This window comes from Myodes glareolus, chromosome 2 (assembly GCF_982192425.1).
Source record: "Myodes glareolus chromosome 2, mMyoGla1.1, whole genome shotgun sequence".
Classification (NCBI taxonomy): domain Eukaryota; kingdom Metazoa; phylum Chordata; class Mammalia; order Rodentia; family Cricetidae; genus Myodes; species Myodes glareolus.
In genome coordinates, this window is record NC_142027.1 from 83,440,628 (window position 1) to 83,456,759 (window position 16,132).

The 16,132-nt window shown below is 47.0% G+C and overlaps 1 protein-coding gene across 4 annotated transcripts; it reads right to left on the bottom strand.

Annotated features, from left to right (window-relative positions):
* Positions 1-3,524: 3,524 nt before the first annotated feature.
* On the bottom strand, positions 3,525-14,775 carry Zscan25 (zinc finger and SCAN domain containing 25). 4 transcript variants are annotated; one of them, XM_048433451.3, is made up of 7 exons: positions 14,623-14,775; positions 12,028-12,432; positions 9,353-9,554; positions 8,541-8,632; positions 7,024-7,147; positions 5,237-5,337; positions 3,525-5,098 (listed from the first exon to the last, which is right to left on the bottom strand). In XM_048433451.3, exons 2-7 carry the CDS (start codon positions 12,412-12,414, stop codon positions 4,508-4,510), a joined length of 1,497 nt encoding a protein of 498 aa, XP_048289408.3. In that variant the 5' UTR covers positions 12,415-12,432; positions 14,623-14,775; the 3' UTR covers positions 3,525-4,507. The 4 variants fall into 4 exon arrangements, with proteins under 4 accessions (XP_048289408.3, XP_085541425.2, XP_048289407.3 ...); XM_085685299.2 differs by having other exon boundaries at positions 3,525-5,337; positions 8,541-8,605; XM_048433450.3 differs by having other exon boundaries at positions 3,525-5,337.
* Between the last annotated feature and the right edge of the window lie 1,357 nt (positions 14,776-16,132).

A 16,132-nucleotide genomic window follows, 5' to 3' on the forward strand; every position in this document is an offset into this window, starting at 1 on the left:
GTCTAAGGAATGCAGAGAAGAGGCAATTCTTCAGTCTGTCAAGCTGTCTGCAAGTCCTGCAGTGATCCATCATCCATCCTGAGGTGGGCTTCAGGGTTACAGATGCTCCTATAGGTCATCCCTCCCCTATATTATACAAAACCACAATAAACTCATATGTCTGCCAGGTTGGACCTTGGTGGTAGTGGTACTCTGGTCTGTTGCTGGTTCCTGTCTGAGATAGTTAGACATGAGTTTACATTGACCTAGGAACAGAATCAGAGTACATACACATTGTGTCACAGTATACAAAGAGACTCACAAATTAAGAATAAAACAAATTAAATGCCGCAGTGTAGTGGTGGCATGTGTCTTTAATATCAGCACTTGGGAGGGAGGAGGAGGCAGGCAAAGCTCTGTGAGTTTGAGGCCAGTCTGGTCTACAGAGTTCCAGCACTCAGAGCAACCCTGTCTCCAAAAACAAAAAACAAACAAAAAAATTAAATGTTATGGCTTCCTGCCAAGAAATGGGAAATAAAATCACATGTAACTGTCATTACCATGTATCTTTGTCATATGTATGCACACACACACATGTATAGGGATACATGTGTGCATGTACATGTGTATGGGGGCCATAGGTTAACCTTAGGGGCCATTCCTCATGGAACCCACCTTGTTTTTTAAGACAGGGAATCACACCAGCCTAAATCTCATCTATTAGCTAAGATGGCTGGACAGTAAGCTCCACCAAACTAAGGCTCATATGGGTTTTGAAGACTGAACCCATCAAGTCCTTATGCTTGCACAGCAAATACCCAGTCCCTAATCACCTTATTTACAATGCAAAATGAAAGTCTCAGTAAAAGGGTATCAGGAGGCACCCTGAGCAAATCTATAGCTTGCAATTATAACAGCACAGTCAACAAGACATTGTTTCAAAAGTCCACAAAGAAATGGCATGAGGGATACTCACGACTTAAGTTCTCAAATTTATGAACAGCAAGAACCAAAAAAGAAAATAAAAATGGCTCAACAGGTAAAGGTGCTTGGTATCAGGCCTGAAAAACAGTGTTCAATTTCCAAAACTGATTCCTGAAAACTGTCCTCGGACCTCTCTCTACATGTATGCCATGGCAATCGTGTGTACATGCACACACATGTAAAAATAAAATTCGAAGAATTTAACAGCAGGGAAATCCTTTCATGCCAGTGAATTAATACAACAAAATGTAGTTACATTGCCCTTTTTGCTTACATATATGGTGTCTGGGTGGTCATGTGTGTGCATGTGGAGGTCCAAGGTTGATATTGGGTGTCTCCCTCCCTCCCTCTTGTATAATGAGATGGATCTCGAAAAACCCAGAACTAGTTCTTTTAGTCTGGCTAGTCAGCTTGCTCTGGGTACCTGTCCTCAGGTTCCACCTCCCCCAAACAATTACAGGTAAACAGAACAGCCAAGCCCACTTGGCACTGGAGATCTGAACTCCAGTCCTGATGCTTGCACAGCAAATGTTTTATCTCTACGATCTCCCCAGCCCCAGGTTGTCACTTTTAAGGAAATGTGTTTTTAATGCCTACAAACAACCCAACTTTGCTGAGCCAACACATACATACAAAATGGGGTTCACCTTGCCCTTGCCGTGCTTGTTCTGTCAACCTGACAGTTTAAGAGTCTCCTGGGAATTTTCACTTAGACACAGTTGAGATCAGCTTGACCTGTGGTCTTATCTGTGGGAACTGTCTTGATTGATGTGGGAAGATGCAGACAACTGTGGCCCACACTGTTCCCTGGTCAGGGGTTCTGGGTCTGATGAATGAGAAGAGGTTGAACACAGCAGGCATAAGCATGAGTGCATCTCTCTGCTTTTTGTTGTTTTATTTTTCAAGACAGGTTTTCAAGACTGGCTATCCTGGAACTCACTCTGTAGGCTGGGCTGGCCTCAAATTTAGAGATCTACCTGCCACTTGCTCTTTAAGATGTGTAAAAAAAAATCTGTACGTGTGTGTGCGCAGTCAGGTACTTGCAAAGATCAACAAAGGCCATTTGATCCGTTGGAGCTAGAGGTAAAAGTGGTTTTGAGTCACCCAACATGGGAGCTGGGACCCAAATCCTGCTCCTCTGAGAGCAGCTCTCAAGCACTCAGTCACCTCTCCAGCCTTCTTTCATCTTGAACGAGTGATGTGACCAACTGCTTTCAAGCTTCTGCTGTGACATCCCCACAGTAACTGACTGCAACCTGCAGCCATGAGCTAAATCCTTTTCCCCCTAAGTTTTTTTTTGGGGGGGGGAGGGGTGGAGACGGCGGCGGTCAGGTTATATGACCACAGCAATAGAAATGAAACTAGAAGTTGGTATTCACGTCCCTAAATGTCAGATGACAAGAGTCCAAATGATTGGAGAGGGGCTATTCAGTATCGTAAGGTGGGTGGGAAATGTAACTCAGAGCAAGAAGCTCCAAGCTAAACCCCATCCTGTATCTCAGCACTGAGAAAGCAAAGGCAGCCAGATTTCTCTGAGTTGGAGACCAGCCTGGTCTACATAATGAGACCACTATCTTAAAAACAAAACAAACAAAAAATCCTCCGACCCAGAGGATTCATGGGCTATCTCCACAGGCTCTGAAGATATAGTTCATCTGCAAAGCTGAGACTCCTACAAGCTCAGGGATTTCTTAAAACATGTTATTTACATGTATATGTATCTGTGTCTGTTTGTATATGTGTCTGTTTGTGGATATGCACTTGTGTGCAGACGCCAGAAAAGGTTGTCCAATCCCCACGAGCTGGAATTACAGAAAGCATTGAGCCATTCGATGTGAGTGCTGGGAATCAAACTCAGGTCTTCTTGCAAGAGCAATATGCACTCTTAATGGCTAAATAATCTCTCCAGCCTGTAAAGATTTATTTTTAATTATGTTCATACTCATGGAAGGTCTGTGTATGGGAATCAAGTACCCACAGAAACTAGAAGACAGAAGCCTACAAGAATGTGTTGGATCCCCTGGAGGGGCAGCTAGCCTGGTGTGAGCTGCCAGAACCAAACCTGGGTCCTCTGTCAGAGTAGCAACTCTCTTATCCATGGAGCCATCTCTTCAGCTCAAGCTCAAGGATAGTCCCTGTTTGATTCACTGATGCAACCTAAGCTTACAGAAATGCTCCTACCACACTGCAGGACCTCAGAAAACACAGGATGAATGAGATAAAGACAAAGAGGACAGCCAGCCTGGTGAAGCAGATGTGTAATTCTACCTACCCCAGAGGATGGAGCTGGAGGTTTCAAGGCTTACATGAACCACAAAACAATTCCACGGCCAGCCTGAGCAACTTATCAAAATTAACTTCTAAAAAAGGGCAGAGGTAGAGGTGGGGATACAGCCTAGTGGCATGATGCTTGCCTAGCATGTTAGGCTATAGGTTTAATCCCCAACATCACATACACACACGCCCCTTACTCTCACTGAGGTATTATATCAAATACAGGGCATTAATACTAGTTTGTCTTTCAGATTAAATTCATCAGCTATTTTCAGGGAAGTAACTAATTGTCTTAAAATATGTTCATGTTTATTCAATGATCAGTAGCAAAATATTAATTTCCTAGTAGCTGTGGTTACAGTGCAAGGAGTAATGGGAGGGGGAGACTTTACAGATGAAGGTAGAACGTTCTAGTCCACGACAATAAGGCTGCCAAGAAAGCTATTCAATAAACAAGGCTGCACAAGAGAAGTTCCCACCTGAGGTGGAGGGCATGTGAGACCTCACACAGACAGGCCAGCACAGGAGTGTACCAAAGTTCTGATGTGGCACTTGCAACAACACGTGCTTTGGGATACTTAAAAGCTACTGCTCTGGCTTTGCTCACAAGCTCCAAGATCTCACTGGTCCCAATCACCATGGCATTCTCTGAGCCAGGAGCACAGTAGGTGCTTAATAAATATTTTCAAATGAAAAACAGAGGGAAGGCAGGCCTGAGCTAAAGATCTCGCAGGCAAGACAAAGCTCTCTAAAAATTGAGTTTCAAGGCTGGGCACATACCTCAGTCAGTGGGTACCCCACCTAGCATGCACAAAATCTTCGGTTTCATTTCCAACATAGCATAAGCCAGGTATGGTGGCACATTCCAATAATCCCTGCACTGGGAAGATGGAGGCAGGAGCATCAGAAGTTCAAGATCATCTTTAGCTACACGACTAGTCTGAGACCAACTTAAATAATATGAGTCCTTATCTCAAAATGAAAAGAAAAATGAGCTTCAAGTTGTCAATATGCAATAAAATTTTGCCCTTACCTCCAAACTTGCTCAGGAGGTGGGTTCCCAACCACCCCCCCCCCAAAAAAAACTGAAGCTTAGGATTATGTTTCCCTACAACAGGTGAAGGAAACTGTGGGCCCTCTGGAAGCTCTCCATACACCAGGCTCTGTCCTCCTCTTGCTTGAGCACGTTCTAGTGTCCTTCACTGGGCACTGCCCAGACCACTCGGCACAATGCAAGTCACCCCCAAAGCAGAGCCATTTCACGATATGTTCACTGCACAGGGGGCTCCTGGCGATGCTGGGTCTTCTGGTGCCTGTTGAGGATGGACCTCTGGTTGAAGCTGCGGCCGCAGGCGGGGCAGTGGTACGGCTTCTCGCCCGTGTGGATCCTCTGGTGCCGCACCAGCCGCTCCCCCTTGCTGAAGCGCTTGCCGCACACCTGGCAGCCATAGGGCTTCTCTCCAGTGTGTGCACGTCGGTGCACCGCCAGGTTGGCATTCCTGCTGAAGCTCTTGCCACACTCGCAGGTGTAGGGCTTCTCCCCAGTGTGTGTCCTGCGATGTACCAGCAGGTGCTGCCTCCGGCTAAAGCCCTTCCAGCAGTCCGCACACTTATAGGGTTTCTCCCCTGTGTGGCTGCGCTGGTGCACCTCCAGGTGATGCCTCTGGCTAAAGGTCTTCCAGCACTCACCACACACATAGGGCCTCTTGCCCAGGTGGGTCCTCTGATGTTTGGTGAGGTACTCCCTCAGGGTGAAACCTTTCCCGCACTCCACACAGCCAAAGGACTTCTCCTCTTCATGTGTTCGCTGGTGTCTGACAAGGTTGGAGCTGCGACTAAAGCCTTTTCCACACTCAGGGCACTGGAAAGGTTTCCAGAAAGAATTGTGAGTGTTAAGGGTGTCTGGCAGGGGGACCCCATGCTGAGGAGCAGAGAGCCCAGGTAAACTGGCTCCAGATCCCCCAGGCTCCTGCTCACAGGCACCCCCTGGTCCAGGAACCTGGATGGCAGTTTCTCCAAACCCATCAGAAGTCAACCCAACAAATGCTCGTTTCAGATCTTCCTGCTGGGGTTTGGCCTCCTTCTCCTTGTTCCCAGAACCTGTGTGGCAAAGGAGGTCAACACTGTGGTGATGCTGCAGCACAGACCCTCCAACTGCTGCTCTCCTTCACGCCCAGAAATCAGGTGCCACCCTTTCTTTCTCTCTGTCGCTATTTCTCTGCTAGCTCTAAAGGCTGCTGTGACCTTGTAGCCTCACCTTCTCTCCACTTGCAAATGTGAGCAAGACCAGCTCTTCCACACACAGGCAGACAGACACAAACCCCTGTTGTAACTTTCCACTCTTACCTAAGGTTTCCTGCATGCCAGGGGCTAGGTGGGCTAGGTTAGAACTAGATATGGGCTTCCCACCACCATTCCACAAACCTACAAAAGAGCAAGCTTACTTCTTTGTGGGGATCTGAAAGGAATGAAGAGACCTACAGGCTGCCATCTCTCCTCTCCAGGCCCCCCATGGCTGCCTATGCTTTCAGGCTCCAGCATATTATCTAAGGCTGTCTGTAATGTCATCCCTCCTCAGACCTGAAGGCCTGCTCTCCCACTGTGATGCTATGGCCCTGCTGGAAAGAAACATCTGAAAGGAGACTCCTCTCACTTCCTTTTCTGCTTTCCTCAAACAGTGACCACCCAGGGAACTTTGTGCACCATGTCTTCTCCTCCAAATGAATCCCTTCATCTTGGTGGTTGTGATGGTTTGGCTTTCTGAGATAGGATCTCACTCTGTAACACATGCTGGCTTTGAACTCATGCAATTCTAAAGGGGGAAATCTCAGGCCTGAATAACCATACCCAGCGTACTAGTGTGTCCCATTACTGGCTCCTCTTCTTTTTCTTGGATCAACAACCTCAATACCTTTCACGTCCATGAACCCTGAACTCTGACCTTTCTTTGCTCCTTACCATCTCTCTGCCCTGATACTGAACTGATTGACAGATTTTAATACCCACCCCCCACTTAAGGTTCTGTTAGTTCAGACTTTCACTTCCTTCAAAAATCTAACTCAGTGGGGCTGGAGACAACTCAGTGCTTAAGAGCACTTGTGTAACCAGATGCCCTGAGTTCGGAATCCAGCATGCGTAGAAGCCCAGTGTGGTCTTATACATGCCTGGAAAAAAATCATTGTGGTGGCAAAGACAGGAAGATCACTAGGATTGTAAGTCTAACTGAAAAAGTCAAGTTCCAGGTTTAGGGAGAGAAACCCAGGCTCAAAGGAGTAAGGCAGAGTAACAAAGGGAGAAATCCCACACTCCCTCTTCAATCCCCTGGGTATGAGAACAGCTATGTGCATATGTATACACACAAGCACATACACCACACATACACAAATCTAACTCAGATTTTTATGATGGGCACACCCTAGGGATTCTCTTCCCCTGGCCTCTTTTCCACTGATATAATCAGTTAGCCCGCACTTATGGTACACTTATTAGCACACCCACACACTATGTTCTCTCACCCAGCACACTCCCTGTCCCAACAGAAAGCAGCCACATAGGGCCTGCACGCAGGAGGTGTTCAGTAACCATCTGCTTAAGAACCAGACCAAGCACTCCTCTTCTGCTCCTTTCCTTTCTCTCTAGTGCTGGATATCCCTTAGTCATGGACACACGTCTCCAAGACTCGCCTACACTCCCTATACTATCCATGCAGCACCATGGCTAGGGCAAGACTCTTAAAACTGTAGCTTTCAAAACTCCTTTCTCACCTGTGCCAAGCAACTGTCTTACCTGGAAGGACCCCACAGTCTTGTGATTCCACATACTCCCCGAAGCAGTCAATCTGAGCTGGGGCCACGTGCCTCCATTCCTCTTCAGGAAAAGCCAGAGCCATGTCTTTAAAAGGCCCCAGACCCTAAAACATCAAGAGACTACTATAGATAAAGAAAGAATACTGGAGACTACAGAGATGGCTCAACCATTAAGAGCACTTGCTGCTCCTGTAGAGGACCAGGGTTCAGTTCCTAGTACCTATATAACAACTAATATAACTGCCTGTAACTAACGGTTCCAAGGGATCAGATGCCATCTTCTGGACTCTGAGCGCACCAGGCACACATGTGATGCACATACATACAAACATATGTGTGGGCAAAACATTCATACACCTAAAAAAGATAAAAATAAATTAAGAGAAAAAAGTAAGAACCCTAGAGTTGATAAAATAACTCAGTGTGTTAAGGTGCTGGCTGCCAAGCAAGATGACCTCAGTTGAGTTCCTAGAAATGAAATGGTGGACAGATAGAACTGGTTCTAGCAAGCTGTCCTTCGACCTCTACATGAGCACTATGGCACACCTCCCACAACACTACACTAAACACATTGTCAAAAAAAGGTGGGGTAGTCTACCAGTAGCTTCAAAATAAGGCTCAAGCACAGCATAGACAGAAGCAACTGGACCCTGGATGAGCTGAGAGAATTGCTATCTTCCAACAGCTTTAACATAGAGTGACCAACATGTTCAGACCCTGCTACTATGGCCCTGCTTGGCCTCACCATCTCAGCAACCTCCTCAAGTTTGAGCCTGGAAGCCTGTGTGTTCCCTCAAGCTCCACCTTAAGGTTATGCTTTTCTAACGAACTGTTCAGTAGGTGAAACCTGATGACCAACATAAAGGTAGAAACGACTACACGAAGCTGTCCTCTGACCTCCACACATGTAGTGGCATGGACACCCACATATCTATCTTATGCAAATGCACACAAGAGGATAAATAATACATTTTAACTTAAAAGAATAAAGCATGTTAAATAAACAAAATGGAATATGGTACTTAGGAATAAGCATCAGCTGGTAGAGTGCTTGCCTAACATGTCCAAAGCCCGGGGCTCCATCCTCCGCATCACACAGTAAGGTGTAGTGCTGCATGACTATTATCCCAGCACTCAGGATGTGGAAACACAAGGATCGGGAGCATAAAGACATCATCTTCTACTTTTTTTAAAAAAAAAAATTACTTTTGTGTGTGTGAGAAAGAGGCAGTGATATATGTGCAACCCTCTGGGAAGCCAGAATAGAGCCTCAGATCTGCTGAGCAAGAGCTACAAGGAAGCTGTGATCCATTAGACACGAATGTTGGAAGCCTACCTTGTGTCTTCTGGAAGAATAGGAAACACTTTCAACTGCTGACTCATCTCTCTGGCCCTATGAGCTACGTATTGAGTTTGAGGGTAACCTGGGCTACATAAGGCCCTGTCTCAAAAAATAAACAAATCAACAAAATCTCCAAAATAGAAATGTTAGCTCACCTGGGATGTTGCTGCAAGGAACCCAGCAGCAATTTCTTGGTCTCTGGTGCTCACAGAGGGAAGACCTGGACCCGCATGAAGAATGGGCAGTGCTGAGCAGAACACAAAAGAGGATCAGGGCTGTTGTCCACCAATTCAAAAGTACCCCACCCCAATACACACCATCTCAGAACTACAGACCACCAAGAATTACGTCAGGACCAGGCAGTGGTGGCCGCATGCCTTTAATACCAGTACTTGGGAGGCAGAGGCAGGTAGATCTCCCTGATCCTTGAGTTCGAGCCAGCCTGCTCTATGGAGCGGGTTCCAGAACAATCTGGGCTACAGAGAGAAATGTTATCTCAAAAAAAAAAAAAAAAAAAAAAAAGAGAGAGAAAAAATTACTTCAGTACCACAATGACCTACAGCCAAGAGTCTAGGAGTCCCCTGCCCTTTTCTGGCTGAGAAGACTATCCCAACCCTGTCCCCTCAGAGTTAGTCACACTCCTGAATCATTAATGAGAACAATTTTCCGAGACTCAGTAATAATGAAGCCTCATGTGGGTATGGCTTGTCTCCTCACTTAATAACTAACTCTCCCATATCATGAGCATAGTTCCTAGTGGTTCTAGAATTGATATGAGGGGAAGGAAGAACAAATGATAAGAGAACATGATTCTAGATGTGTCCTGTAAAACCAGTCAAGGTGTAAAAAACCATTTCATCTGTTTCCTACTGGGGTAAAGGAAGTAGCTTGAAAAACTCAATATTATACTTTACCAGTAACTACTTAGCCCAGTGCTGACCTTTCATCCTCATCACTGGCATCTTACCTTGCTCTTGGAAAGCCTGTGTCCCATCTCCAGGGCCCTGGCTCAGCTGTTCTGCAGTGCTTGGGCCCAGGCTTTGAACTCCTTCCCCCTGCAGCATCCCCCATTCAGGCTTGACTTCTACTGGCCCCAAGTTGATGCCTGATTGCCAAGATCCTCCACCAAGGGCTGTGACCAGCTGTTCTCCCTGGGCATGGCATGGAACCTAAGAAGAATGCCCACACCAGTTAGAATGAGACTTGCTTGGAGGCTGTTAGAAAAAGAGCTGAAATAAAACTGAAAAAGAAAGCAAGGCTAGTGGTGCAAATCAGCTAGTAGAGTGCTTGCCTCACATGCATGAAGCCCTGCAAGCCCTGAAGCCCTGAGTTCCATCCCCAGCACCACATAAACCCAGTATGATGGTCCAAGCTGTACTCCTAGCACCCAGTAGAGGGGGGAATCCCCCACCCCTGCGTTAAAAACCAGCTTGGTCTAACTGGTCTAATAAGTGAATTGCAGGCAATCTAGTGCTACCCAGTAGATCCTGCCTTAAAAAAAAAAGACTAGAAAAAAGAGCAGGAAAGAAGGAGAGAGGAAGGGAGGAGGGGCGGTGTAAAAGAGAAAGGAGAGAAAAGGTGGAAGAGGAAAGAAAGCTGTTGACTTCTTCCACAAGAAAGCTAAATAAATACTTCCAAAATGAATGAGCTAATGAGAAAGAGCGGCTATACAAAAAGTGGAGCTTTAAAGTGACATTCTCATAGAAACAAGGTCCTGCTCCCTTTTCTTCTTTTTCATAGATTTTAATACTGATAATCAACTTGACAGTTCTAGAGTCACCTATGAGACAAACCTCTGGGCTTATCTGGGAGGGATATGTGTCTAGATTTGGTTACCTGAGGTAGCAAGCCCCACCTTAAACGCAGCCCCACTATCCCATGGGGTGAGGTCCTACACTGAATCAGAGGAGAAAGTGAGGGGCTGAAGAGAGCTCGGTAGCAAACAGTGCATACTGTTTTCGCAGGGGACCTAAATTTTGTTCCTAGTGCCCACACCAGGCAGCTCACAACCACCTGTAGCTTGTAGTGCCAGGGGATCCAATGTCCTCTGTGGATACCTGAATATATGTGCACATTCTAAACACACAGACAGATACACACACACACAATAAAAATAAGTAAATGTTTTAATCTTTAAAACAAAAGGAGAAAGTGAGCTGAGCGCCAGCATTCATCGCTCCTTCCTGAAGGCAGATGTGTGTGGTCAGTTATGTGTCTCGCCACCACACTTTTCCAAAAAACTGTTGAGTCAAAATGTGAGCATCTCTCTTTCTGTTAACTCCTGGACTTAAGGTAGTTATTTAAGGGCCAGAGAGATGGTTCAGTGATTAAGATATTAGCTGCTCTTCCAGAGGACCCTGATTCAATTTGCAGCATCCATATGGCAGTTCACAAGTAGCTGTACTGCCACTTCCAGGGGATGTGGACTCTAGAGACACTGCATGCACATGCCACACAGACATACTTGCAAGCAAAACACCCATACACAAAACAGAATAAAACAAAAATTTCAAAGATATTTAAAATGTCTTTTCTTTGCATAGATATGTATGGTATGTATGTGGGTACATGTGCACACACAGAGGACAATGGGTGACTTCAGTGTCTGCCTTTATCACTTTGTATCTTATGTATTTAGGCAAAGTCTGTCATCTGATTTTTTGCTTGCTGATTTCACTGTCTACCTAGCCAATTCACATAGCGGATGCTAGCTCCACCTCCTGAGTGGATTATGGACTATCAAGCCTACCCAGCATTATGCATTTATGTGGGAGCTCATTCGTTCACAGCAAATGCTCCATTCACTGAACTATCTACCCAACCCCTAAAAAAAAAGTCTTTTAATATACCTCACTCTGCTATTTCTAAAACTGCTTTTTGCAACAAAGTGAACCCACAGATCTGATTTTGCCTGAGCAGAAGTACCGAAAGTTGAGTAAGAAATCCCAGAGCGATTGAGTAGGGTTGTGCCTAAATCCCAGGTGCCACAAAACCACTGCCACTAGCCTCTTCCCCAAGGGCATGTAAAGCTCACAGTGGACCTGGAATACAAGCTAAACTACGTTCACTGGATTTGAAGCTCACCCAAGGGTCCCTGATGCCTAAGCCAAGGCATAAGGCCCTCCTGCCCTAGAGATGGCTCTTTAAAAAAAAAATCTTCTAAGTATAAATATATGTGTGTGTATGTATTCATGTCATGTACTGAGTACAGGCGTGTACGCCTGATCATGTGTGGAGATCAGAGGACAACTTCCAGTGCTGGTTCTCGTCTCGTCTTCCACGTTATGATAGGGACTCTTGCTCATCCCTGCTGAGGACGTCTGCCTATCTGGACTGCAAACTTCTGGGGGCTCTCCTTCCTTTGTCCACCATCTCATCACTGGGAGTACACGTGCACACTCCCTCCTGTGACCTTTACATGATCCTGGAGATCTGAACTTGGGTCCTCATGCTTTACCCACTGGGCCACGTGTTCAACTCTGACTCTTGCCAAACAGCAGCTGCTCTCGAGAAATGCTGTTTGGGGGCTAGGGGATGATGGAGCAGGTTTTAAGTTTCATCCACTCCCACTACTTCCTTAATCTCTCCATTTTTGATTCCCACACCAACCACACAAGGCCTAGACACCCTCTTCTCACCCACCGCCTTGGCCTCCGGTGTGCTCTCCATCAGGTCCTCCACCATGGCCACCAAAGCCTTGCCGCTGTCTGGGCTGTGCTCTCGGATCCAGGTGTAGAGCTCTCGGGGCAGGATGGTGAGGAACTGCTCCAGCACAAGCAGCTCCAGGATCTGCTCCTTGCTGTGCAGCTCTGGCTGCAGCCACCGCCGACAGAGTTCTTGGAGCTCCCTGAGGGCTTCCTGGGGACCAGCTGCCTCTTGGTAGCGGAACTGCCGAAACCTCAGCCGGAATGCCTCAGGACTGGAGTCCTCCCCTCCCCGGCCCCATGGCAGCTCCTTCTCCAGTTTCACCACTGGAACACCCATCCGCTGCTGAGGATCTTCTGCCATCTCCAGGCGCTCTTTCAGCATCTTCAAGCTCCAGCAAGCCTGAGGATGACAACAGAGAGGGTCCTTCTGAGAACAGGAAACACACACGGGAGGTCAGCCCATCCAGTTCTGTTTTTGTTCTCAGGAAGCTGATACAGATCTTCAGATCCTATCAGCTGATCTGGGGCTTCAGTTAGGGTAGAAACAACAAAGCAGGCAAAATCAAGACCAAGACAAACTTTGAGGTCAACACGAGTGGCTTGACTGTGATGGTGCTTTAGGTCTAAAGACAATGCTGCACAGGCTATTGCCACTGCTCTTGATTGCCCATGTACAATGGTAAAGCCCTGCTGCTGAAGACACAATACATTTTGGTTGCAGCACCCCGAGAAATCAAACTAGAACTGACCTGGAACTTTCCTCCCCATTAGCTAGTTTTCATGTGCTGAAAGGTGCTATCCAGGCCCCTGGAGGAGAAAAGCCGTTGCCAGTAGCACACAGCAGGGAAGCCTGCAGGCTCTAACAAGGAAAGACTTGCCAGACAAGATATGTACACTGCTGTAATAGTAGCTTGAAGGCAACCAACTACTTTCTGACTGAATTTGTGGCTTGCTCCATGGGAGGGAATTCATGCCTGATACTGTAAACCTGGTCAAAAACCCATAGACAGGGAGATTGGGCCTAAAGGAGAACCTACAACTATGGTTTTGCTAAAGCAGACGTGGCATCAAACCACTTTCTAAATATTTAAGGTAATACCCACAGATTAGCTAATCTCAGCCTTAGTCACGGAAGCCTTGATCTGCCTTCAGTTTGTACAGACACTTATAACTGGCCAAAGTTGAGTGTTCATCCCTAAATGGGACAACTGTGTCAACAACCCTACACAGCCAAGGCTCAGGGAACATAGTGGAAGCGGGGACAGAAAGAATGTAAGAGCCAGAGGGTGGGAAAAAGTACTGTGACATGCTGTCTTTTGGATGTGACGCAGCCACTGCATTCATGAACTTATTGCCACACAGGACTTATATACCTGCACAGGACTAAGCCAGTAAAATCAGTCAGCACCCCAACAAAAAAGAAGAGGATACAAAAATGGGTGTTTGGGTGTCCCTGGGAGGAGTGGGGGAGAGGAGTTAGGGTAGCAATAGTCAAGACATGCTGTATGCATGGACAAAAGTGTCAAGAGAATAAGTAAAAGAGGAGACACAGAAAGAATATGCAAGCAGCATATAGAACCCTCTCCCTCCAAAAACATGGAAGGTTTAAAAAGAAGAAAGAATGGGCTGGAGAGGCAGCCCGGTGATTAAGAGCACCCACTGCTCTTGCAGAGGACCCAGGTTCCGTTCCCAGTACCCACATGGTGGCTCATAACCTGCTGTAACTCCAGTTCTGGACGATCTGCTGTGTCTTCTGGACACTGTGGTACATAGACAAACATGAGGGGAAAAGAAAAAAAAAACCCACCCACCATCATTAATCATCATTAATTTGGATGAAGAGGCAGGTGTTCTCTGTGAGTTAGAGGCCATCCTGGTCTACATAGTGAGTTCCAGGACAGCCAGAGCTACACAGTGCACAATGAGCTCGTCTCGAAAAGAGAAAGATTAACAGCCACGGCAGTAGTTGCCTGTAATCCTGGAACCTGGTTTAGGCTTGCAGACGGTGAGTTCTAGGACAATCTGGTTACATAGCTGGAAGAAAGCGAGAGGAGAATGGGAGAACTGGTGGGAAGCGAACATTACACCTGAGGAAAAAAAGAGGCTGTAAAGCAGTCTGTAAAATGAGTCTTGTTTACTTCCGGGCGGGCAGGCTGGAGAGACAGGCCCCATGCCCCAAAGCACAAAAGCGCTCAGACAGTTGGTGCAACTAGCGGGCGAGAGGCCACGACCTTCGGTTACAGTTTCTACTGGTTGTTTGTGTTTTTTTCCACCCGGCCCTTAAACCGACTCCTCATTTTCCGTCTACAGTACTCGTCTCTTCGCTGCATCGGACTTTCTGGAACGAGCCAGCTATTGCCTAGCTCGTTCCGCCGGCGCCCTGCGGGCAACAGGCCCCTTGTGGGTCTTTCCTCGCAGGCCTCTGGCAGACAGAGGGTGCCCCGTGGCTCTTCTTCCAACGACCGCCCTGCATCCGCGTCTAAATCTCCTCACTTTTTAGAGGCGCAAGGCCAAGGTCTTCCCGCGGAGCGTGGACACCCTGCGTTAGGCTCTCTCCGCCTGGCCCGGCCGCGACCCGCCCAGTTCTTACCTGAGACCACGGCTGTGCGTGGAGAGGCGACCTTCCAGGCCGCAGCTGCCCCGCCGAGCTGGCAACCTCCGCTCCGTTCCCGCCCAGCCGCGGCCTTGACTGCCTGCGCGCTCAGCACCTGCCCCGGCCTGCGCGGACCGGAAGTGAGTGGCGGATGCTGTCAGGCAGGTGCCCTAATGAAAGGGCCCGCGTCCGGTTCCTCTCTAGGACGCTCGGAGGTCTCAGAAAGAGGAGTATCTCTATGGTGGGTCATGACTAGCGCAGGCTCCCCATCTGTTTCCTGGCTCTTACCGCACTTCCGTACAGTTTTTTTTTAAATGAATCTCTACCCAAAAAGGAGCTTTTCTGCCATAGGCTAAGAGATGCATTAGTCTATGGGTATAAGCATAAATATTTTAACATTTTACGTGTATTTATTCATTGTGTGTCTGGACAATTTGAGGAGTCAGGTCTCATCTTCCACTTTGTAGTTCTCAGGGATAGAACTCAGACCAGCGGGCTTGGGACCAAGCTCCTTGACCCACCGAGTCACCTCTTGAACATAAATAATTTATAAGGCAATTGACATATGTTCCTTTAGGAAAGGAGATGTTTAGTTTTAACTGTCACCTTGACAATCTAGGATCAAGCAGGAAGAGTCTCAATGAAGAGTTAGCCAATCTCTCCCTGTCAGGTTGGTCTGTGGGCATGATGTGGAAAGACACAGACTACTGTGGGTGACACCATTCCCTGGGGTTGGGTCTTAGGCTGTGAAAGAATGAAGAAAGGGAGCTGAGTGGTAAGCGTGCATACATTAACTAACATCTTCCTGCTCTGAACTGTGGCTGGAATGTGACCACCTGCTGCACGTTCATGCTGCCTCTTCTTCCCTACAATGAGGACTCACCTGGAATTGTAAGCCCAAATAAACATGATCTACTCAAAGCTTTAAAGCTTTTTTTGCTTGATAAAGTTTCTCTGTAGCCCTGGCTGTTAAGGAACTCACTCTGTAGACCAGGCTGGCCTCGAACTCACAGAGATCTGCCTGCCTCTGTCTCCTGGTGCTAGGATTAAATGCTACTACTACCATGCCTGGCTAATGACTGTATGTTTCATTTTTGTTTGTTTGTTTGTTTTGTTTTGGTGTGTGTGTGTGTGTGTGTGTGTGTGTGTGTGTGTGTGTGTGTGTGTCACAGCCCTGGCTGTCCTGGAATTCTCTCTGTAGATCAGACTGGCCTCAAATTCTCAGAGATCCACCTGCCTCTACCTTCAAAGAGCTGGGATCGGATTAAAGGCATGCACCATCACCACCTGCTTGGCTTAATGTTTTAACTATAACAGAATTACTAAAAAAGACAAGTACATTAGATTCTCTTGGAAAAGAAAGATAGAACTTGTCATAAGGAGGTTATCATATAGCAGGTGACATTTCAGTTGGGATTAGTTCAACATAAGGGATTTTCCCTTTGGGGAATAGACAGAGAAGAGTACTGGAACCCAGAGACTGGTGCTCAGGCCAGATATGGTGGTA

Coding starts and splice junctions, on each gene's coding strand:
- Zscan25 (XM_048433450.3), bottom strand. CDS start 12,414: ATGCTGAAAGAGCGCCTGGAGATGGCAGAAGATCCTCAGCAGCGGATG. Junction 7,148..8,540: donor TCCTTGCAGCAACATCCCAG/GTGAGCTAACAT, acceptor TTGATGTTTTAG/GGTCTGGGGCCTTTTAAAGA. Junction 5,338..7,023: donor AGACTGTGGGGTCCTTCCAG/GTAAGACAGTTG, acceptor TTTGCCACACAG/GTTCTGGGAACAAGGAGAAG.